This window comes from Phocoena phocoena, chromosome 5, assembly GCF_963924675.1.
Source record: "Phocoena phocoena chromosome 5, mPhoPho1.1, whole genome shotgun sequence".
Taxonomy (NCBI): domain Eukaryota; kingdom Metazoa; phylum Chordata; class Mammalia; order Artiodactyla; family Phocoenidae; genus Phocoena; species Phocoena phocoena.
The window spans coordinates 68001843-68027522 of record NC_089223.1 but is presented as its reverse complement, the minus strand read 5'-3'; the positions used below and the strand labels follow the sequence as shown (position 1 = coordinate 68027522).

Sequence of the window (25680 nt, the reverse complement as noted above, 5' to 3'; positions counted from 1 at the left end):
CTGGCATACAGAGTGAAGTAAGTCAGAAAGAGAAAAACAAATATCATATATTAATGCATGTATGTGGAACCTAGAAAAATGGTACAGATGAACCAGTTTGCAGGGCAGAAGTTGAGACACAGATGTAGAGAACAAACGTATGGACACCAATGGGGGAAAGCCACGGGGTGGTGGTATGCTGAATTGGGCGATTGGGATTGACATGTATACACTGATGTGTATAAAATTGATGACTAATAAGAACCTGCTGAATAAAAAAATAAAATTCAGAAATTAAAAAAAATAAACAACTAATACTAAACTTTCTTTGGGTTATTTGTATGGACATATGTTAATATAAATGTTTCTGACATTACATGAAATTCCTAAAAATCTTATATGTTCTGGTATAATGTTATAAGTCATAATTCTAGTTATTACTTTAAAATGTGTATCTCAGAAATAACCAAAAAAGAAAAGGTGGAGAAAGAGGAACACTTGTATACTGTCGGTGGGAATGCAAATTGGTATAGCCACTATGGAAAGCAGTATGGAGGTTCCTCAAGAAATTAAAAACAGAACTACCATATATATGATCCAGCAGTCCCACTTCCTAGTATGTAGCTGAAGGAAACAAAATCAGTACCTTAAAGAAATATCTGCACTCCCATATTCATAGCAGCATTATTCACAATAGCCAAGATATGGAAACAACCCAAGTGTCCATCAATGGGTGAATGAATAAAGACAATGTGGTGTGTATATATACACAGACAGAATGGAACAGTATTCAACCATAAAAAGAAGAAGGAAATCTCATCAGTTGCAACAACATGGATGAACCTGGAGGACACTATGTTAAGTGAAACAGACCAGACAGAGACAAATACTATATGCTATCACTTATATATGGAATCTAAGGGGGAAAAAAAATGGAACTCACAGAAAGGAAGACTATACTGGTGATTGCCAGGGGTTGGGGGGTTAGGGGAAATGGAGATGTTGGTCAAAGGGTACCAACTTTCAGTTACAAGGTAAGTGTTGAGGATCTAAGATATAGCATGATGCCTATAGTTAATAATAGAGTACTGTATACTTTAACAGGGACTAACGGTTCTACCAACGTACTGAAAATAGACACATTTGGGAAGAATAGGCAGAGAAGAAAAAGAGAAAGAAAAAATGAGTGGAGAAGAGAGGGAGACAGAGTAAGAGAGAGGAAAAATTAAGAAGCGTCTCCAGCACAATAATTTAGAACCAGTAACAGATTACTTTTTCTGGTATTTTCTGGAGTTGACGTCGACTCCATCTCTTCCCAGTGAAGAAAATGAACGAAAGGATTTCTGTTACAATTTCAGCTTCTAGTGTGTGAGATGGAAAACAGCGTAGGACTGAGTCAAAGGATGAGTCAACCCTTAACTTCCCATTTATCACCATATGCGTGTCATTTCACTTCTCTGATGCTAATTTTCTTATCTATAAGACAATGGTGGTCAGAAAGTCTGTTATGATTAGCTATCTCATGGGATTCTTAAGAAGACCAAATGCAATGCATGGTAACTAACCTGGAAATATTACCTATGTAATTGTGTATGATTTAATAAGCAGGTACCTATGTAATTATATACTACATGCATTAGATTTAAGAAAGATCTTTCTGTTAAAACTATGGGGCACGTTAAATTGACCACATTTAAGAGTAACAGTGATATATTGTTGAGAACAAAACTTGGGTATGAACACGTCATTCCTCATTTGCTGACCCAGATTACAAAGGAGTTTGGCTGGTGATGGGAAGGCAGGTGGTTTGCGATTACCAGGTCTCTGTGGATGAAGCTGTTTCTCTCCAGGTACTCCATCCCTTCACACACATCTTGACACATGCTCAGCAGCACATCTCTACTAAAATGGCCTTGTCTCTGTCGGAGGAAATTCAAAAGGCATCCCTTTTCCATGAACTCGGTAACGATGTAAATGGGTTTCTGCTGGGTGCATACACCATAAAGCTGTACTAACTTCGGGTGTGTCAGTTTCCTGAGAGGGAAGTCATGCATACACAGAGTTACTGCAGGGAAAGAAACCACCAGGGGTGTTAGCTGGCAAGGGGCCACTTTTTAATACAAAAAGGGGAGCCAGAAAAAAATGTAGAAACTTACATCATTACTTTAGCTTCTTCTATAAAATCTTCCTCACACATGGCACCTTCCCTAATAGCTTTGATGGCTACTTTGTACTGAGCTCGCCACTTGCCAAGCCTTACTACTCCAAAGAGTCCACTCCCCAACTCCCTCATAAAGGTCAGCTCTGAAGGGTTAATCTCCCATTTTTCTGTGAGACAGAGGGGGAAAGTGATAAAATTTAATCAGGAGAATACAGTAGGAATCAGTGGAAAACAAAGAAACTATAACCAAGGTCAATCTAAAACTTACAAGGTAATACAATTACCAACACAGAGCAGACTTGCAACCTTCCCATAAGCAACAGAAGGTGGCTTTCCTCCCTCTGGGGAGGATGGACCCCTTCTCAGCTGTCACAGTAAAAGCAAAGTAAACTGAAGAAGGCAAGAAGATGCTACACAATAGGCTAATAATAATGGAGCTTGAAAGTTAAGGGTACTTTTTCCTTTTTTAAACAAATACTTCCTCCTTTACCATTCCTCCCCCTGAAGTTTTTTTTTTCTGTTTCAATTCCATCAAGTTGGAAAGAGTGTAACCTGTTTAAAAGGCTTTCACCAGTAGAACAATCAAGTTACATGTCTTCTCTATTACCTCCATCTTTACTTTCCTGTGAGTAGCCAACCAAGCCCAGTGAGAAGCAGGAAAGGCTTTGATTTATTTTAGAAGTAACATGGTAATGCTTATTTTTCACTGACGGACAGTTTTCTACCAAATAATAATGAATGATGATGAAAACAGAAAACCTAGGGTCACTACAGCTATAAGTGTAATCATCTAACATCTCACACGGTAAACTTATACAAAAACAGTTCCGCTATGTGGAATTCTACACATCTAAACTGGTCTTGTGATAACGGGTTCAAGAAAAATTTGCCATGCAACTAAAAAAGGAGTTACCGTAGCTGAATCCTGCAGTGGTTGGTGCGTTCTTCCCCTTTGTGCTAACTGGGTACCGCAGCCTTGTGACAAGTCCTAGAAACCGAAAAGAGTATTAGAGTTGAATTCACTCAATCATTCTGCATGGTAAAGCACTAAACTAGAAACTCACTTACAAAATTCATTCATTTATTCACTTAGTGCTCATCTTCTTTGTGTACATATAGCCCTCCGCTATATGCTAGCAAAAACTAAAGGAAGGCAGGAAGACAACGATCCTACTGTTGTCAAAACCAAGCCTGTGTGCCTGATGCACACTGAGGCCAAACAAACCAAAATGTCGGAGCCTGGAGCAGAAAAAGGTTTACTGCAGGGCCAAGCAAGGAGAACGGGGGGCTTGTACTCAAAAGACCCCAACTCCCCAGTGGCCTTCGACAAGGGTTTTTAAAGACATTGTTAGGGGAGAGGGTAGTAAGACAAGTGATCAGCTCCTGGACCTTCTTCTGATTGGCTGATGGTAGGTAACAGGGTGATGTTTCAGGAATCTCAATCGTCAACCTTCTGGTTCCAACCAGCCTGGGGTCTACCTGCTTGTGGTCAGCATGTAGTCACCCTCCTCCACCTGGATGGGGGTCTTAGTTTCTGCAGAGCGACTCAAAAGATACGCATCAGATTGTTATCTACATCCCTTCAGGAGGAACTAGGAGTCCTGTGACTAACATTAACTGCTTGAGCCTGCTCGTTGGAGCTTGCGGAAGGCCTAGGAGACTAAAGCCTTTTTTCTCTTTTTCAAACAAAAAACGGGAAACGCAGAGGAGCTTCTGTACCCAGGAAGGCCCCCACAGGGTCCTGCTTGGTTTCACTACTCTCTGAGCCGACAATTTCATCTTTTTAAAATATACGTTTTTATTCATTCAACATTTTTTTTTAAATGCAGTGTGTGTCAGGCACTATGCTAGCATGGTGTCTTGCAAACACTTTAAACGATGTTCAAAGGTTTCCAACAATTATTATCAATTATTATTTCATGTTCTTTTCCAGTATGAGATTTGAATTATGAAATGGAATTACAGTAGCCTGCTAAAATTAAAGTGATGTACCTGACATAACTCAGCGTTTGTGATCTTAGCATAAAAACTGGACTCTACGATATTAACGACTGGGAATAACACAACTACTGGAAATAGGTGAGGTACCTTAAATCCTTTAACTTAAGTTGCTTACAATACTAAATAAGAAATCCCAGGTATTTCTCCTATAAACACCTGTAGCACTATGTATTTCTTCTAATACAGCGTATCTCATAGTAATTTAATATTGTTACGTACTTCTCTGTCTCCCCTACCAGATGGTAAGATCTGGGAGAGACAAGATCAATAGCCATCTAGTTCACCATAGTATCCCTACCGTCCGGCACAGTTCCTGGCATGCAGTAGGCACTTAATACATGTTTCTGGAATGAGTGAATTGAGATAACGGTGAAGCGTAACAATTCACACAAGAACAAGAAGAAAGGAATAGGGGAACGTGAATGCTGAAAAAGACTAGAATAAAAGATAAGAAAAAGTTCTTCAGGGGATAAATTGATATGAAATCAGTTCCTCAAATGTTAAACACAGAGTTATTACATGATCCAGCAAATCCATTCCTAGGTTAGTACCCAAAAGAAATGAAACATGTTTCATGCAAAAACTTGTACACAAATGTTTCCAGCAGCATTACTCATAATGGCCAAAAGGTGGAAACAGCCCAAATGTCCATCAACTGATGAATGATACAAAATGGATAAACAAAATCCATACGATGGATTATTATTCATCGTTAAAAAGGAGTGGAGTACTTATATAGGCTACGACATGGAGGAATGTCAAAAATATTATGCTCAAAGAAGCTAGTCAGAACAGACTGCATACGGTATGATTCCATTTACATGAAATGTCCAGAATAGGCAAATCTATAGAGATAGAAAGTAGATTAGTGGGTGCCTAGGGCAGGACTGGTGGAAGGGGTTAAGGGGTGACTGGTAATGCACGGGGGATGCTGAAAATGACCTCAGATTATGGTGACATTTGGCACAACTCTGTAAATATACTAATTTACAGACCACTGAGTTGTACACATCACGTGGGTGAACTTTATGGTGTGTAAATTATATCTCAATAACCATCCCTATCATTATCTGAGAGACGTGAAGAGAGTCACAAATAGCAACAAACTTGGCAAAGGCCTTCGATAAAATTTCAAAAGTTAATTTTCCATAGATTGGGTTGGACACTTGGCTAACCCCTGCTCAGTTACATCTTTGAAGCCAAAGGCTAGAAATCTTTCGATCTCATCCTCTGGAGCTTCCAAGGGCACAAATGTGGTTTCTGGTTTTGTTTTTGATGTTTGGTTTATTTCCACTCTGGTGGTTAAGTGTAGCAAAGATTTGGGAAGATGGAAGACGTGTCTGGGACATTCTTAACGCTAGTTTTTGGAAGCCTCTAACACAGGCCTAAACCTAAGCTGCTCATCTGGCAGCTTCTGTGACAGCTGCGACATAGACACACATTGGATTTTAGTTTGGTACTGTTAAAGAAAAAAAAATATTCAATGACGCTTTTAAAGATGGTCCAGCAGGCTTTATTGAGGACCACTAAGATAGGTATAAGGACCACTGCAATGGGATTTTAAAGTGGGGGAGAGAGATGGGCCCGACTCTGAACACAACCTGGACAAATGAGAACTCACAACCAAGAAGAAGGGTGGGGAATCAGTGGATGGAAAATTACTAAAAGAAACATCAATGCAGGGAGGGCTTAGAGTGGTTCTGGCCAAACTAATGGAACAAGATTCTTGCTGAAATAAGCCAGGGTACCCAGACATTACCCGGGGGGATGGTGGAAGGCGAGGAACCCGACCAGTTATTGAGGGTGATTAGACATCAAATCTCAAGGGTAAGGGGTTCTGGTTAAAGTGACTTAGCAGGGTTATTGCCAAAACTGGATTTTATAAGGAAGTGTACAGATGGGCCCAGGAGATGGTCCAGGAGCCTGACTAAAGTTGGGTCAAGCAAAGAACCTTTGTCAGTACCAAGGATGTAGACCTTGTATTGTATGTGGCAGATGTGAACGTTTGCCACACACGATAAGGATAACTTGTGTTTTAAGGTCAAAACGGGGCTTCTTTAGAGTTATTATTTCTGATTTCTCTTTGTATATATCACTTCCTTAATATGCAGTAATTTTAAATCAATCACTTTCTACAATTAACTACAACATAAACCTGCTCAAGGTTTATGAATTAACCTTTATGAATTAACCTTTATGAATTAGAATTCATCACCATGTCTAATCATTTTAATCACTACTTTATATTTGAAATAGGTTTTAACAGCTCACTTACCTGCTGCATTGTGCTTATGATATTCAATAATCTCAGGAATTGAACCAAAAGCATGTTTTTCTGCCAGATAATACTTCTTTGGAGATGTCACTGTCTCCTTTATATGATAATGCCTGAAACCTGATGAACCTTCTCTGTAACAAAAATCAGAATGTGTTAGAACTAAGTTGGAATAATGTAACTTCACCCTTAAGGTGTTTTCTACCAGGGTCCCTACATACGGCCCCCTCTATTCTCTACACAAATTTTATTTTCCCCCATGTTCTTCTTAGCTTCACCTTTCAAATTAACAGATGGAAGTTATAAAGTGGTCACTGATAACTGACACTTGGTCCCTTGCATGAGATCGTGAAAGAGAACATTTACCAAAACTCCATTTACCAACAATTAAAAGTCTTAAAATAGCTATTAGCTGGATACTGCTTTTTGTCCCTGCTGTTGGTGTTGCAAATGTCCAGAAGACCTCTAAAAGTTAATAAACTAGACGTACAAATCGTGTACACATTCTATTTTAGGTATCTTAGATCTTCCTGAGTCATCTCTTGCTGAAAATCCTTTCCAGAGAACTCTTGGGGCTGTGAAGATAAAGTTCAAACTCCTTGACATTGACATGATGTGTCTTCCACTTCTACCTCTCTGGCTTCTCTCTCCTCCCTGCCCCCTGCCCCTTCCATTCTACAATCCAGCTACAATACACTGTTGTCAGCTCACCAAGTGCTCGCTCACTTCCAGGTCCAGGCAATTTCCTGTGTCAGAAACACATTTCCCTCTCTCTAACTTTTGCCTGCCTCACCCGTCAGGTCTCACATTGGATGTCAGTAGACAACGTTAATGCCTAACTCAGATGTGTCTGGGCTAAGTACCACCCACCCCCACCCCGACACACAAACACACACACACACACACACACACACACACACACGTTGCCCTCCCTGCATAGCAGTCACTCACATATACCACCACTGCCTGTTTGCCTGTCTGAAAGAAGCCCTCGCTAAGCTACTGGAGGGCTGGGTCTGTGTCTACTTGGCTCAGTGTGGTATCCTTAGTACCTAGCACAGTGCAAAGTAATTATCTGTGGAATGTTGCTAAAGTTTCTGTAGTCATTCAGAACAAATATATATATAGAAAATGAGGAAAATTACTAGATATGAATATAAAAATGGTATAGACTTTAGAAATCAAGTTCAGATTTTTTTAATGCTGAATTGTAGCTTATTTTCTGAAAATTAGGAATCCATATACACTATATAAGAACTTCATATAAAAACTCTGATTTTAAGCAGAGAGAGAGAGAGAGATTACTTACCCTCCAAACTTTGTATAAAGGGAGACTGTGTACATGCCTGGTTGACTGGAATCTCTTACCATAAAACCACCTTCTTTATCCTAAAATCCAAGAAGAAAATTTTTTTCAGTCCAATAATACCAATGCCACAGAGAAGATCCAAGAGCACAATCTTATAATTTTATGATTATTATCCTCTGACGAGAAAATCTGCTTTGGAGAAGCGCAACTTACCAACAGGTAAGTCATCCACGTGACCGTCCCCATCCATGTGACCTTCCACTTCACATTACTGAACCGTGAGATTAAAGAAAGCACACTCATAATTCCCCACTATCACAACTCTTCACACACACTAGTTCGAGACATCTCAACAAGAAAATCTCTCAGGGCCCTTCCAGAACTAACAGACAAAATTTTGCAATTCCCTTATGTCCTGGACATGTGGGGAAACAGTTACTGAAAAATGTATTTCTTAATGCCTGGGTTTCATTTCATACATTTTTCATATTTGCTATAAGGCTTGAATCCCGACTCAATATCACCTTCTATCCACACAGCATTTTTCCTGTAAATACCTCAGTGCTCTTTATAGGAAGATTTTTTTTTAAATCCTCAATTCCCCTGGAAATCGATGTTAAATATCACTCTTTATGAAAGGAGAGACAGAGGCACAAGCAACTTAAGCAGAGAAACCCAAAAGGCAGCAACACGCTGAGTGACCAAAAGCTAAATCCTCATCAGGTTCTTAGCCTAAGAGCAAGAAACAGAAGCTAGGAACCTCAAATACCTCTCCACCAATAATGCCACAGTCAATCTCTAGCACTGAAATTGCTTTAAAATGAAAGTGTGTTTAACAGAATAAAATAAATTTTCTTCTTATTCCTAGGAAAGACAATGGAATGAAATAAAGGCCCACAAATAAATCTCATAAGAACAATTAGGGACAATGATTATAACAGTTAATCGATCGATAAAACATGTTTATTGAACACTTACTCTGTTTTAATATGTTCTAATATGTGGATCTACTCACTCCTCAAAACAGTCCTATGAGGTAGGTACTATTGTTATCTCCTTGCCTGTTTACTTTACAGGTAAGGAAATGGGGCACAGAAAAGTTGGACATTTGCCCCAACTCAAACAGCTAGTAAGTAGCAGAGCCAGGATTTGGACCCCAGGCCTTCTAGCTACCCACTTCCCTAGAGCTGCCTCTCATTGTGAGGTCACCAGGGAGGCATGTTAAGAATCATGTAGAGGGAGAGGGGCAGGGAGAGGTGACGTGTCATCTGAAGCAAGCAAAGTCACCTGCTATTGCTCTCGTAACATAAACTACAGAAGGAAGTTATACCCTGAGAAAACTGGGCATATACTGGGCATATACCCTGAGAAAACCATAATTCAAAAAGAGTCATGTACCAAAATGTTCATTGCAGCTCTATTTACAATAGCCAGGACACGGAAGCAACCTAAGTGTCCATCATCGGATGAATGGATAAAGAAGATGTGGCACATATATACAATGGAATATTACTCAGCCATAAAAAGAAACGAAATTGAGCTATTTGTAATGAGGTGGATGGACCTAGAGTCTGCAATACAGAGTGAAGTAAGTCAGAAAGAGAAAGACAAATACTGTATGCTAACACATATATATGGAATCTAAGAAAAAAAAAATGTCATGAAGAACCTAGGGGTAAGACGGGAATAAAGACACAGACCTACTAGAGAATGGACTTGAGGATATGGGGAGGGGGAAGGGTAAGCTGTGACAAAGTGAGAGAGTGGCATGGACATATATACACGACCAAACGTAGAACAGATAGCTGGTGGGAAGCAGCCGCATAGCACAGGGAGATCAGCTCGGTGCTTTGTGACCACCTAGAGGGGTGGGATAGGGAGGGTGGGAGGGAGGGAGATGCAAGAGGGAAGAGATATGGAACCCTCAGAAAGGGAGAAAATATTTGCAAATGAAGCAACTGACAAAGGATTAATCTCCAAAATTTATAAGCAGCTCATGCAGCTCAATAACAAAAAAACAAACAACCCAATCCAAAAATGGGCAGAAGACCTAAATAGACATTTCTCCAAAGAAGATATACAGACTGCCAACAAACACATGAAAGAATGCTCAACATCATTAATCATTAGAGAAATGCCTATCAAAACTACAATGAGATATCATCTCACACCACTCAGCATGGCCATCATCAAAAAATCTAGAAACAATGAATGCTGGAGAGGGTTTGTAGAAAAGGGAACCCTCTTGCACTGCTGGTGGAAATGTGAATTGGTACAGCCACTATGGAGAACAGTATGGAGGTTCCTTAAAAAACTACAAATAGAACTACCATATGACCCAGCAATCCCACTACTGGGCATAGACCCTGTGAAAATCATAATTCAAAAAGAGTCATGTACCAAAATGTTCATTGCAGCTCTATTTACAATAGCCTGGAGATGGAAGCAACCTAAGTGTCCATCAACAGATGAATGGATAAAGAAGATGTGGCACATATATACAATGGAATATTACTCAGCCATAAAAAGAAACGAGGTTGAGCTATTTGTAGTGAGGTCGATGGACCTAGAGTCTGTCATACAGAGTGAAGTAAGTCAGAAAGAGAAAGACAAATACCATATGCTGACATTTTTAAGAAAAAAAATGTCATGAAGAACCTAGGGGTAAGACAGGAATAAGGGGCTTCCCTGGTGGCGCAGTGGTTGAGATTCCACCTGCCGATGCAGGGGACACGAGTTCGTGCCCCGGTCCGGGAAGGTCCCACATACTGTGGAGCGGCTGGGCCCATGAGCCATGGCCGCTGAGCCTGCGCATCCGGAGCCTGTGCTCCGCAATGGGAGAGGCCACAACAGTAAGAGGCCCGCGTACCGCAAAAAAAAAAAAAAAAAGAAAGAAAGAAATAAGGACGCAGACCTGCTGGAGAATGGACTTGAGGATGTGGGGAGGGGGAAGGGTAAGCTGTGACAAAGCGAGAGAGTGGCATGGACATATATACACTACCAAGCATAAGGTAAAATAGCTAATGGAAAGCAGCCGCCGCATAGCACAGAGAGATCAGCTCAGTGCTTTGTGACCGCCTGGAGGGGTGGGCTGGGGAGAGTGGGAGGGAGGGAGATGCAAGAGGGAAGAGATATGGGAACATATGTATATGTATAACTGATTCACTTTGTTGTAAAGTGGAAACTAACACACCATTGTAAAGCAATTATACTCCAATAAAGAGGTAAAAAAAAAAAAAGACTGGGAGCAATTACTAAATAGAATAACTAGATCATAAATGCAGAGAACTGCAGAGGTCATCTTCTAATCCAACCTCTCTGTCTTACAGATGCAAAAAACACGAGAAAAGTCACAGCTAGACTCAGGTTGTCTCCTCATTAAGTCCACTTAGTTTCCTCTACAGTAGATTTCATCCTTCCACTTTATTTCTTTGTAAGAATTTAAATTCTTTGTAAGATTTCTTTGTAAAATTCTTTGTAAGAATTTTAGCACATTTCTTAAGGCAACTAAATATTGTGTTAAAACTTAATTTATAAAAGATAGCATGTAAAAAAAAATTTAAAAAAAGATAGCACGTAACACTGATGTAAACTATTTTAAAACAAAGAACTTCAAGCAAAAAGGAAAAACACATGTTAAGTACTAATATCAAGGTAGCAAATGATAAATCAGTAAGAAACAGTAAAGAAATGTTGCCCATGTATAGCTATTACCTATTGTTAACAGTTTAATTCTTTCCCCCTCAAAAAACATACTTTGGAGTTCTAACCCCTGGTAACTTCAGAATGTGACCTTCTGTGGAGATTTACAGAGGGAATCAAGTGAAAATGAGGTCATGGGGTGGGGTGGGGGGCTAATCCTATATGACTGGAGTCCTTATAAAAGGGAAATTTGGACACAGAGCCAGGCATGCATAGAGGGAAGAACCATGGGGAGAAAAGGAGAGGAGCCTGGGACAGATCCGTCCCTCGCAGCCCCCAGAAGGAGCCACGCCCACTGACATCTGGACTACAGGCTTCTAACCTCTAGGTCCATGAAACAACAAACTTGTGCTGTTTAAGCCACTCAGTCTGTGGTACTTTGTTACAGCAGTCCCAGGAAACTAAAAGAGCAGTCTTCACTTTTAAATGATTTCAAAAAACCAAAACTTGTACTTACGCCATAGTATTTTTTGGGCTTTAGAAACAGAGATAGGTGGAATTACTAATCAGGGATTCATTACAATTGATTTTGTGCTGAAACCAAACCCACAAGACAAGTACAAACACTTACTTCACTTCTAAGGAGTTGCTCTGCTTTGCTTCTATTCATATTTCTGCAATACCATCTGAAGAGAAAAAGGTATGCTTAAGGCCTCAGGTTTTTAGAATTGTTCTTTTTTCTTTTTAGGATTAGCAAGGTATTGATAATATTACTCATCAATAACAAATAATAAGAACAAGGCCTCATTCATAATCTCAATAATATAGACAACCACTAGTAACATTTGGATACACATACATGCAGACTTTTTCTACCTGTATTTTTATGAAGACACATATGTATGCCAACATTCTTATTTTCTGTATAAAGTGAGGTCAAGCTACACTTGCTATACCAGAACCTGAATCTTTCATATAACGGTATACGATACACACCTTTGCAAAGCAGTGTAGTCCTGTGCATCACGGTCTGGATGCACCATCATTTATTTAAGCGATTCTTCATTATTTAACATAAAAATCATTTCCAATTTTTAACTATTATAATAATAGCAAGAATGAATTTTACCCCACTGACTCAAATACGCAGGAAATGTCACCACGTTATTGTCTTGGATTCCAATTAAATCTAATCCCAAGCCCCCAACAGGCAGTAGATTTCATCTCCAATCATCATGAAGCCTCCCCCACAAATTTCACGAAGGTCCAAAGTATTGAAAGAAACAGAGCAAAACAGAAGAGCAGGCCTCCTGGGTCTTCCAGACTTACTGGTTCCAGCACAGCCCCGATCCCTGGCAGCCCTCCAAAGGTCTACTGTAGGAATCCCACCAGGGCCAAGCAGTGGCACCTGCCCTTCCACCACTCTGTGCCAAGCCCCTGCATATGGGTGCCCTTGCTTAACCTTTGAGAAATCTTTCCTAAGGAAAGATGGATACTGCCATCTCCCACCTCATCCTCAGAGGTACTCCCCTCTCCCTGCTTCCCCTAGCCCATGCTCTCCAGGGGATTATGAGCAAGTTGGCCAAAGAAGATGAACTCAGACTGTCAGCTTTAAACTTGGATTTTTGTTTTGTGTTGTGTTGTTTGTTCTAGATGGACTTTAGTGGGCAGAGAATCCTCCATCCAGTCCTATTTCCCAAGGATTCCAATGTTATGAAACCAGCTTGGCCCCTCTAAACCCGTGAAGTTTCCACCACTGCCTCAGCCTTTTATAAAAGAAACAGCACCTGCTTTTGTCCCAGCAAACACCCCGAGACAAGCCAATACAAAGGCCTTCCCTGACTGAGGAAGGGAAAAATACAAAGAAAAAAATACAAGATCATTTTTGGTCTGGATTCTTTCATGCAGTTGGAGGGGACAAACACAAATTATAATCTCAACACAAGCCAAAAACTGTTATTTTATGTGGAGCCTGAAGTGATTAACCAGGCCTCAGAATTGTGGGTATTAAGATCTCATTGTTGTGGACCCCACTTTATGACCTGAGACCAAGTTCAACAAAATTACAAATTTAAATTCTGATCAATTTCTGAATGCAACTGAGGGATAAAATAAATGAGGAGAACAGAATGGATTCTATCCCTAAAGCTTTCCCACTGATAGGAGAAATATTTGTCAGGATACCAAAAACAACCATAAAAGTTAATTAGAAAAGGTAGCTGCAGCTCTCATTATGCATTATAAACCAGCAGGACCTGAAAGATTGAAAAAACAAAATTCTCTTTATTAATCACAGGAGATCCAAGCCCACATCTTCACAGTGAGAGTAAGTGATGGAGGCTCAGGCTCACATTCAGATGCAAGAAATCAGTAAAGCTAGATTGTGGCTCTCAAGAGAAATTTGATATAAGATACTCAGAGAAAGAAAAAGGTCCTTTCCTCACTTGGTATATTCAAGCTCCCGGGAAGGGATAAAAGAAATAAGGAAAGAAAAAAAAGCCCACAGCACAAATCCTATTCTAAGTCGTCATTTGTATGGTATTTGCAGTTTCCCCAGAAAGGATGTTTTCCTCCCTAGGATATAAACTCAGACCCTGAAGGGTACGTTGAAGGAAGGAAAAGAGGAAGGAGTGATGAACAAATCGAAAGATGAGTCATTGGGCTTCCCTGGTGGCGCAGTGGTTGAGAGTCCCCCTGCCGATGCAGGGGACACGGGTTCGTGCCCCGGTCCGGGAGGATCCCACATGCCGCGGAGCGGCTGGGCCCGTGAGCCATGGCCGCTGAGCCTGCGCGTCCGGAGCCTGTGCTCCGCAACGGGAGAGGCCACAACAGTGAGAGGCCCGCATATCGCAAAAAAAAAAAAAAAAAAGATGACTCATCTCGTGGTGAGTATTTCCTAACGGTTCTTTGTGGCTTCTCTTCCTCTTCCATGATACCTATCACCAGGCAAGGAGGGAAAGACAAGAGTGGCTCTGCTGAAGGCATCCTGTCGGGAAGAACGATGCACACGTGGTGAGCTGGAGAGCTGCCGCCCAGACGCCAGCCCGCATGCGTCGCCCACGAGCCCGCACAGAAATGCCTGTTGGAGGTTAGTTAGCGTCCCCTGACGAAGGAACTATATACTTCTAGAAAGAACGCCCAGGATTTGTAAGTAACTTGTCATTCCATTCTTAGATATCAAAACCCTCATGGGAATGAGGGTTTCAGATTGGCTAGTCACTTCAAACACTCCAGAGGGACAGGACTTCATAGTGCTGTCTGAATAGAGGGGAAAGCAGCTTTGGGGACAACCTTCTGGAAAGGATGGATCCTGGCCAAGCTTCTTGGAGAGAGTGGGTTGGGTAAATTAGAAAATGGAGGCAACAGGTATAAACTAACAAAAAATTGAAAACAACCAACCAACCAACCAATGAGCTATATAATCTCTGCCGGTTCTCACTTTGGCCCTTGCCTCCTGGATCACCCACGCAAAGCCTTGTCCTAGACTTTTCCTGTTCTAAGGGACCTTGCATTCCTGTCACCTTCCTCCTTTAGCATGCTTCCATCAAGAACATCTTACTGACCACAACAAGCCCAGTTTCTTTCCTGCAGCACTTCCGATGGTCCTGTCCTCCCCCAGCCGGGACCTGGGTGTGAGGGTGGGAACTAGGGTACTGACGGCCCTGGGAGCTGCAGGCTGCCAGTCCTGGGCCCAGCCCAGTGGACAGTTATTGCCTGGACGCCTCCTGCCTGCAAACAAACAGCAGAAGGGCTCTTGATTCAGCAGCTGGCAAAAGGCTTTTTAACCCTGGAGACATTTAAGACGTGTTACAGGATGGGCTTTAGCAAAATCTAACACAAACAGTGGAGTGGAAAGACAGCAGGAGTGACTGTCAGCACCGAGAACCGGTTTTTCCTTTCTCATCCAGTCAGGGCTGGCACCACGCCACATGGAATCCCCAGTCCCTGGGCAGCTGGCTGAGGGGACTCCCACGGCAAGTTCACTCGGTCATGCCGAGGTGGAGTCAGGCACCCAAAAATTGCATGGCAATGAATCATAAACTTCCTAAAACCCTTATTTGTAATCCCATGAGTCATAAGGGGAGTTCTCCCATTTAGATAAGGGTTATCTGGTTTCCAAGCACATTCCTCCTGAAATCACCAGTTACTTCTCAGTCAGATGCCTTTAAAATCAGGTCCAAGTTTTTACCTTTTAGTATCTTCCCTAATTCTAAGGATTTACTCTATTTTCCTAAAATTTATTCAAGAACAAAACCACTATTTTAGTTACATGCTTTTTATACCCTTACCTACTTCTAAAACAACTTTTTTTTTTTAGTTACATGCTTTTTATACCCTTACCTACTTCTAAAACAACTTTGAGGGGTCACACCACCGAGTGCTAGGACTTTTGAATCTGTTAATCCTTTTCTAGACTTTTTTTTTTTTTTTTTTTTTTGCGGTACGCGGGCCTCTCATTGTTGTGGCCTCTCCCGTTGCGGAGCACAGGCTCCGGGCGTGCAGGCTCAGCGGCCATGGCTCACGGGCCCAGCCGCTCCGCGGCATGTGGGATCCTCCCAGACCGGGGCACGAACCCGCGTCCCCTGCATCGGCAGGCGGACTCTCAACCACTGCGCCACCAGGGAAGCCCCTTTTCTAGACTTTTAAGGTACACTCACATTACAGGAAGTAACATGGACAGAGGAAACAGCTTTGTGGTGGTGGTGGTGGTGGTGACAGTGTTGTTTTTAAAGAAATGAATGAAGCATCAATACACTCCCTCAGAATGACCACAAAAGGCTCATATGTATTTGGTATATATGAGCCTCTCACTAAAACCTGGCCATGCGCTGCTAGTGAGCATATAAACAGCAGCCCATTGTTTCTCTGAAAAGTAATTTGACAGCATGATTAGGAGTCTTAAGACGTTCATAACTAGCCTTTAGCTCAGTATGTAGATTTTTAGAGATCTAGTTTAAGACAATAAGCAGGAAGAGGTATCCCAGTATTTTTACATAAAGATGCCTAAACAACATAATGCCACACAAATAAGGAAATGATTATATAAATTATTGCACATCCACGTGCCGTATGTCTGGTTGTACCCCTTAAGGCCTCACACAGTGCCTGATACACACTAAGGTCTCAGTAAACATTTGAAGAATTCACGACTGAATGAAATATAATGCAATCATTAAAATGTTTTCGAAGTACATTTAATGGCATGAGGAAATACTCACACTCATACTATTAAGTGAATTAAACAGGATATAAAACAGTATATACAGCATGATTCTAAAGATTGAAAGGAAATATATGAATGTTGACAGAGGCCAACTCTAGTTGATTTCTGAATAATTTCTCTTACTAACATTTTTCATATTTTCAAAGAATTTTAAAACAATAATCACATATTGTTATTATAATTAGAAAAAAGAAACAATCAAATGTTTTTTTAAAGGTCACTCGGGGAAACTGTATTTTGATTTCTTGAATGAATGAACAATAAGCTGTATTTCAAGGTCAGCTAAAGCTATGATTTGTTTAAAATCAATTCAACTATATTCACTTCTGTAATTCTATTCACACATAGTACCTTCAGGTAAAGTGTATTATAGAAACTAATTCTCACAACGTCTATTTACCATCCTAGACAACTGAGTTAAGTTAGTACATCCTTCTAAAGATAATGAAAGATAACCATTAATCTCCAAAATGTCTTACATAATTAGGAAAATAAGAACAGTTTCTAGTCCTCCACATTCACAAAATAACCTTTTACTTACTCATACTGATCTAAGTTGTTTGATTTCTTTCCTGTCACGTAATTACTTGGGATATATCCTTCACTCCTAGAAATAAGAAAAATACTTTAGATAAACTGAAATTATTTTACTGAGAGAGTACTAAAAGAAAAATTATTGCCTTTCCGGAATAAAGTATAAAACTGCCTAAAGCTTATAAGAAAGACTAGCTGACCCCCAGTAAGTAAATATAGCTATAGTATTTGATGCTTTACAAAGGACTTCCTCATTTGATCCTTACAAAAATTCTGAGGTAGGCAGGCATTACTGTACCCACTTTTTGGTGGGGAAACTAAGGCTTAGAAAGGTTGAGAGACTTTCTCAAGGTCTCAAAGCTAGGCAGCAACGGGGCCATAAGTTGAATTCTGAACTTGTGACTAGTTTCAGAGCCCTTCCTAATATTCCATGATGCTTCTTTTGAAGTCACAATTCCTTGGGATGTTTTAACGAAACCACTACTTCAGAAAAGTTGAAGTGTTGGATAAAAACACCCATCACTCCAATACCTCAACAGTCTGTGTAATGCATTGTTTCACAGAGGGTCATGCCTGACATCTACATCGGTATCATCAGGTCACTTGTTAAAAAGGCAAATTCTGGGACTTCCCTGGCGATCCAGTGGTTAAAGGCTCTGTGCTTCCAATGCACTGGGTGCGGGTTCGATCCCTGATCAGGGAACTGAGATCCTGCAAGGCGCATGGTGCACAACCAAAAGAAAAAAAGCCAATTCCTGGGTCATACCCCAAGAGATCTGAACTGAGAAGGCCTATGTAGGCCCATGGAATCTTTGATTTTACCCCAGATGACTCCTATCTCCTATGCACATTACAGTTTAAGGAGCAATCATAGCAAGTAAAATCTCGGTTAGAGCCAAGAATTTCAACATAAAAGAGATAAATGTATAAAATTTCTAAGTTGAGTAAAAACTTTGTAATCTTAAACTTGAATTTGAACTATTAGTAAGAACTCATAACACACAAACACACACACACACACACACACACACACACACACACACCAGTGCATATATGTAGCTCTGTTGCACTGAGAAAGGCCTAGAAGCAACAACAGTCCAGCGGCAATTAGAATCCAAGCACGCCAACTGTTGTCTCTAAATATTGCTTCTTACTACAAGGAGCCAGAACTCCTTGGGGAAATGGCAAACTGCAGGTTTGGCCAGGAAAAATACAAGATGAACTTGAGCTATTTTAGTTTATTCAGAAAGCAGGGTAGCTGAGAAAGACTAAAAGCGTCCTCAATCAAAAACAGCTACCACTGACCCACGACGGGACAATTCAAGTAAAAAGAATAATGACTGCAATAGACTGAAACCAAATATATAAGCACCTATAATAACACAAAACATTACTGGTTACCATTGCTATCAACAGAGGAAGCTTGGTCATCAACTCATTATTTCTGAAAAGTTGGTAAAAGATAAGAATCCAAAATGTATCTGGCCTTTCCTGCATGAACTAAATGAACTGGTTCATGAGGCAGTTCTTCTTTAGAGATTTAATACATGCAGATGGAATGACAGAATTAGAAAAATCACCATTTTGCTATCCCTAATGGATCTAAGCAATAATCACCAATGGATGCCAAAACCATCAGGTGAAACACTGATAAAGAACTTTGTGATAGAGGAATAATGTTGACACCTGAACCAACGAGTAATCCTGGCATCATCAGAAGCGGAACAACCAGATATACAGGACACAGATACATATTAAATGACACCATGTGGAAGCAAACAGCTTAATCTAGATTGTGGCTCATTTCATAGAGAAAATAACCTGGTTTTATCAATAAATCAAAAATGAGAAAAAAAAAAAAAAAGGCTAGGGATTGTTACAGAATAAAAGAAAGACGTGAGACCTGTCAGCCAAAATGCAATGTGTGGACCTTGTTTTAACCTTGATTAAACTGTAAAATACAGATTAGAGCTAATCAAGGGAAACCAGAATTACAGAGTTGGTACTATCCTTAGACCTGGGCCAGAGGGTCCCTGCTCTGACCTCACACTTTCGAGAGGATGCTAAAGCCCATGATCCCTCAGCCCTCCTCTGGACCATCATCCGCGTAACTAGGGCCCCAGAATTCTCTGCCCACTACCAGGCCCTATGTGGGCCTTCCCAATGGGTTTCGTCCTTTGAAAAGCAAATGATGCTGATTGTGTGCACTCACTCCAGCCCAGGTCCAAGGAGTGACCAAGTTGGGGGGTGGCTTTTGCAAACCATGTGGACAGAGTTTGGATGTACGGCTGGGAGATTCACATGGTACATGTGAGATGGAGCCCAGGGCAGAAGGGAAGAGAGAAGGGAGACACCTCAGGGAGCTGGCTCTCTGTGCACTATCATGTTCCGGCATGGAACTCCAATCCAAACCTTGCCTTCCTTGTCATTTTGAAGGTATGTTTGTCAAGCTGGAGGATAAGTTATATCTTATTTACCAGTTTGTTAGCTTGACTTATAACTTCTAAATATTTAAACATATGATATCTGGGCTTTTATTTGTATGCTTCTTCTAGTCCTGAAAATGTTGCAGGAAAGCCTACAGATGATGTTTTTTACCTTATTATTAAGTATGATAATGACACAGCAGTTGTTTAAAAACATCTTTAGCAGTTAGATTTAGGGCTGAAATGACATGATGATTTGAATTTAGTTTTAAACACTTGAGAAAAAACAGTTGGGAAGATTTTAAAATCAAGACTGGCCAAATGTTGGTAATTTCTGAAGTCAAGTGACAAGAGGCTCCATTATACTATTATGTACTTTTTGGATATCTGAAAATGTCTATAATAAAAAATAAAAATCCATCTTCTACAGTGTTTGGCAAAAAAAAGCAGTGATGACCTTCTTGTAAACATAGATTAAAAGGTTTCCAAAAAGGTAATAATGCACAGCAAACCAGCACTCAGGAGATCTACCACTGCTGAGAAGTGAGCAGAAGACACGGACCCTGCCCAACCCAGAGGCTTCCACTGCTTCTCCAGAAGTGACCTGAGGAACAGAGAACTAGAACTGGGGGTGGGACAGGAGGTGAGAAAGCAGACTTGGAGGGAGGACATGCTCTAACCAGGACAAAAAAGTCCTCATCTTCCTATCCACAGGAACTCAGAATATAAACAGGATTATATTTCAGAGGTAAGCATAGGATACAGAGCTTTCTTAATGAAGCCAAAGACTCATCCCCTATGTTTATCCACATTTACCCATTATTTACCAATAATAAGATTGAAAGGACTATTCTCTTTAAATCCTAAATTATTTTGTATAAATAATGTTTGTTTTTAAATTTCTTGAATGTATTTTAGACATAGACCCATATGCACATACATATAGACAGAAAGACACACACACACACACACACACATATACACATTCTCTCTTAGACAAATCTAAGATTACTTTACCTTGGGGGTGGGGTGCGGGGGGAAGGGACCTAAAATGTAATTTCCCCCAAGAGCAAACAATCCAATTAGACATATAATGGATGAGAAAGAGACCAGTGTAATGGATTCTAATTTCTGGAAAGGAGTGGTTGATTCATTTATATTTATGGAGTCACTACTAAGAATACATTGTGTTACTGCAAAGTAATAACATATATTTTCATTTATGGCCGCTGAACTAGCCTCGTTACATAACAGTTACAGGTTATCCTCTTCTCACTCAGTATTTCACTCCCAGCCACCCACTGTGTATCATCCACAGAGAGGGAATACCTACCCATATTTATCTCTTGCTTTCCACCAATGAACATCATTCTTTTCCAATATGATATACTCCTGGCCTCTCTCTAATCTGAGATCATGTGCTTCTGTCGCTTGGAAATCATACATGGCTACAACTATTTCTTCACTATTACCTTCTTCTTCAGGTGGAATCGGTGGGGGAGGCCTTCGCTAAGAAAAGGAGGTAACATATAAAAGTTTAGTCTTCTGTTTGAAACTGGGTGTGCAGTAAGACACCAAGCAATGCGCACGTCCCCACAGTATAAAGTCTGCTTTAGATAATCTGGTGAACCCGCACCATGAGTCCGATGATATCGATGCTACTGGACCTCTCATGGGCTTCAGAATTTAGGACAAGGGCAAAAGCTGCCTTTAAACATCAAACAGCTTCTGCTCAGTGTCAGGACTAGCTTTCCAGGGAGAGGCAAGGGTAACGTGAGTAGAAACCAGCAGGACTAAAGGCAGACCCACCATTTAATGGCCTGCAGTGGGGAAAAGCAGAACTACTTCTGTCAGGTCTCCTCCCACTCAAAGGAATCTGCACTGCTTTGTGCCTGCTGTGTGCAAGGCACACTCTTAGTACCTAGCTAGCATACTGTTTCTCATTTCTTTTTAATTGAAGTATAGTTGATTTACAATGTGTTAGTTTCTCATGTACGGCCAAGTGATTCAGTATATATTCTTTTACATATTGTTTTTCATTATGGTGTATCACAGGTTATTGAATATAGTTCCCTGTGCTATACAGTAGGACCTTGCTGTTTATCTGTTTTATATATAGTAGTTTGTATCTGCTAATCCCAAACTCCTAATTTATCCCCCTCCCCCTCTGGTAACCATAAGTTTGTTTTCTACATCTGTGAGTCTGTTTCTGTTTTGTAAATAAGTTCACCTGCATTCTCATTTATTCTTAATACTAATCTCATGAAGTAGAGTATATAATTTCCATTTTACAACTGAGGAAACAATGGCTGAAGTATCCCACCCAAAGTCACTCATATCAGATTCATGCTGGATCAGGCTCCCCGTGAGTTCAAAGTACATGTGTTTTCTACCCTACTCCACTATTCACAGTCACTCCTTTGTCATAATACTGTGGTCTCAAGACTGAAATATTCCTTTAAAGTCCCACACCTCTTGTATAATTCTCAAAGCCAAAATACAGGCAGAATGCCAGATGGTAATATCTGATACAATTAAATTGACATTATTCGACACCAAAAAAAAAGTCAAGTGAGCCATAGTCTATCCGTTTCCAATGTGATCCTTGCAGGGAGCAGCATCACAGGAATGAACATAAACATACTTAATAAACTGCAAATGTTTCCAAACATTAAAGACCAGCTTACCTTCTTTGTTTCTGGTGCTGGTGCTCGAGGTAGTGCTTTTTTTATACCTGAAAATGACAATGACAAAAACAGGTCAAAATGCCATCCACCAATGATTGATAGTTTTAAGGAAAAGTAAAAATGAACCCATAACAAGAAGTCCACTCAGACTCCCTCACTCTGGTGCATTTTGCTTGTAATACTATTTTAGAACAGATTTTTTAAAATGCTATTAAAGCCGGTTTGTATTTCTGCCTTCTTGAACAGACTATAAATGCCACAGGGATTGGGGCCATGCCTTGTTCACTGTAAACAAATGGGACTACATCAGAACCAAAAAGCTTCTGCTCAGCAAAGGAAACCATCAACAAAATGAAAAGGCAACCAACAGAAGGGGAGAAAATATTTTCATCCCACATATCTGAGGAGGGGTTAACATCCAAAATATACATGGAATTCACACAACTCAATAGTTAAAACAAATAATAATAATAACTCAATTAAAAGTGGACAAAGGACCTAAACAGACACTTTTTAAATTTTTTTTTATTATTTATTTATTTTTTTTGCGGTATGCGGGCCTCTCACTGTTGTGTCCTCTCCCGTTGCGGAGCACAGGCTCCGGACACACAGGCTCAGCGGTCATGGCTCACGGGCCCAGCTGCTCCACGGCATATGGGATCTTCCCGGACTGGGGCACGAACCCGTGTCCCCTGCATCGGCAGGCAGACTCTCAACCACTGCGCCACCAGGGAAGCCCCAGACACTTTTTTTTAAAGAAGACATACAAATGGCCAATAGGTACCTTAAAAGGTGCTCGACATAACTAATCATTAGGGAAATGCAAGTCAAACCACAATAAGATACCACCTTATACATATCAGGATAGCAATTATAAAAACCACACATGATAACAAATGCTGGTAAGGTTGTAGAGAAAACGGGATGCTTGTGCACTGCTGGTGGGAATGTAAATTGATGCAGCCACTATGTATATATAATATAGAGGTTCCCCCCAAAATTAAAAATACAACTACCATATGATCCAGCAATCCCACTTCTGGGTATATACACAAAAGAAACAAAATCAATACCTTAAAGAGATATCTGCACTCCCATGTTCACGGTAGCATTATTCACGATAGCCAAGATATAGAAACAACCTAAGCATCCATCAACAGATGACTAGATAAAGAAAATGTGGCATATATAGAGAGAGAATGGAATATTATTCAGCCTTGGAAAAAGAAGGAAATCCTATCATTTGTGACAACATGGATAAAGTTGGAGGGCATTATGGTAAGTGAAATAAGCCAGACCAAGAAGGACAAATGCCACATGGTATCACTTACATGGGGAAGCTTAAAAAAAAAAAAAGTCAAACTCATAGAAATAGAGAGTAGAAAAATGGTTGCCAGGGGATGGGGGGTGGAGGAAATAGAGATGCTAGTAAAAGGGTACAAGCTTTCAGTTATAAGATGAATAAGGTATGTTAATTACAACTCAATTAAAATATATAGAGAGCAAGAAAAAAAGATAAATAAGGTCTGAGGATCTAATGTATAACATGATGACTAGTTGACAGCACTGTAGTGTATAACTGAAGTTTACCAAGAGAGTAGAACTTAAATGTTTTTACACACACACACACACACACACACACACACACACACAAAGGTAAACATGCAAGGTGATGGATGTGTTTATTAACTCAATGGGAGGAACCCTTTCCAATGGATACATAAGTATATCCAGTCATCTCATTGTAAAATTTAAATAATTTTGTTAATTATACCTCAGTAAAGCTTAAAAAAAAGAGAAGAGAAAAGCTGCTGATGGTGCTACATTAGGCTCACAGTTTTTAACAGAATCATGTCTAGTAGGCTTTCATATTGTGATAAAAACTCCCAAAACAGGGCTTCCCTGGTGGTGCAGTGGTTGAGAGTCCGCCTGCCAATGCAGGGGAAGCGGGTTCGTGCCCCGGTCCGGGAAGATCCCGCATGCCACGGAGCAGCTGGGCCCGTGAGCCATGGCCACTAAGCCTGCGCATCCTGAGCCTGTGCTCTGCAACGGGAGAGACCACAACAGTGAGAGGCCCGCATACCGCCAAAAAAAAAAACAAAAAGCTCCCCAAAACAGACCTTCTGATTCCATGAGATGGTCCTACTGCTCACTAAATAAAAGTATTCTTACAAAAATACACCTACACTATGTTTACACCGTGCTAGAAAGTGTGAAGGCCATATTTAACCAACATCAAAATCATGTCACTTTCTCCCAATAATACCAACTGTATGTACATCCTGAGCACAATATAACTACAGAATAAAATTAATACTTACTACTTTCAAACAGATTATATCTTTCACATCCAGGCGCTAGTTTTTCAGTTTGTCTGCAACACTGATAACTTCCGTCTGCCCAAAATTTAGGATGATATTTAATCATAATATTATTGTTGTTCTGTATTTCTGTAATTCATAGACACATTAAATGATGAGTGAAATGTACAGAGATAACAGAATGTTTCCGGTTGATCATTCTTTCTCAAATACTACGTTTATTATGAGGAAACCTTCATAACATATAATCCAGCATTCAGAAAATCCATAGAGTTCTCTTTCACCACTTTTTTTGGTGAGGCACCCTTGTTAACAGAAGTGACCTCTGCTACAACGTGATGGATAAACACAAAAGTCAGCCCCCCACCATTCTGTTCTGCAGAAAAAGCGATGAGGATTATGCAGGTCAAATCACTGATTAATATACTTTACATACAAGTCAATTCATCCACATCAAATGTTGACTACATAGGCAATTTCTTAGACAATACCAAATCCTGTTACCATAAGAGCCCAGTGCTTAGTCACCTCCAAATGTACTACACATTAAATGAAAGCATGTTCTTCTTAAAAACTATGTATATGCCACTAGAAGGAACCAGATTATAAAAAAGGAAGTTAACTTCAACATGTGTCACTTACAGTAACAGAGAATGTTCTTGGAGAAACACTTATTGTAGATTAAAAGATTATAAATGCAAGATACACTAGCCGTATCTCTGTCTTAGTGACAACAATGTTATATTCTGAAATTATGTACAGATTAATATTTCATTATATGAGTTTTACCTTCTTTTAACTTCTTCACCCACCGGTCCCTGCTTTGTGCACTAGGTGCAAAAATGTAAAGTGTGTTGGCATCATGCACAACCTGAAATAAGACAAAAGATGGAACAGGTGAGAAAAGCTTAGACACAGCATCTTGCCTAGCACAGAGCCCTTGGCACCACAGGCATCAATAAAGGATTCTGAAATGACTGACCAAAAGTCGATTACTTCCGATCCAAAGAACCTAGATTCCCTTCTTACAAAAACACATCTATTTCTTCATGTCTCCATCCAGTGGGATACACATTTTACAAAGGACTGTGCTTTTACAGAAAAAAAATATATACAGAGGC

The 25680-nt window shown here is 40.3% G+C and overlaps 1 protein-coding gene across 2 annotated transcripts in view; it reads right to left on the bottom strand.

The window, feature by feature from the left end:
* Positions 1–25680, bottom strand: part of TEC (tec protein tyrosine kinase) — a 95453-nt gene that overhangs the window by 13240 nt on the left and 56533 nt on the right. Inside the window, exons 3-13 of one of the 2 annotated variants that reach the window (XM_065877884.1) lie at positions 25349–25430; positions 24554–24688; positions 21297–21328; positions 20885–21060; positions 17133–17198; positions 11999–12053; positions 7726–7805; positions 6417–6550; positions 3054–3128; positions 2136–2307; positions 1797–2013 (exon numbers count right to left, since the gene is read on the bottom strand). In XM_065877884.1, coding sequence (XP_065733956.1) covers positions 1797–2013; positions 2136–2307; positions 3054–3128; positions 6417–6550; positions 7726–7805; positions 11999–12053; positions 17133–17198; positions 20885–21060; positions 21297–21328; positions 24554–24688; positions 25349–25430 — 1224 coding nt within the window. Of the gene's footprint in view, positions 1–1796; positions 2014–2135; positions 2308–3053; positions 3129–6416; positions 6551–7725; positions 7806–11998; positions 12054–17132; positions 17199–20884; positions 21061–21296; positions 21329–22238; positions 22286–24553; positions 24689–25348; positions 25431–25680 lie in introns of both variants that reach the window. The other variant, XM_065877883.1, reaches the window with a different exon arrangement.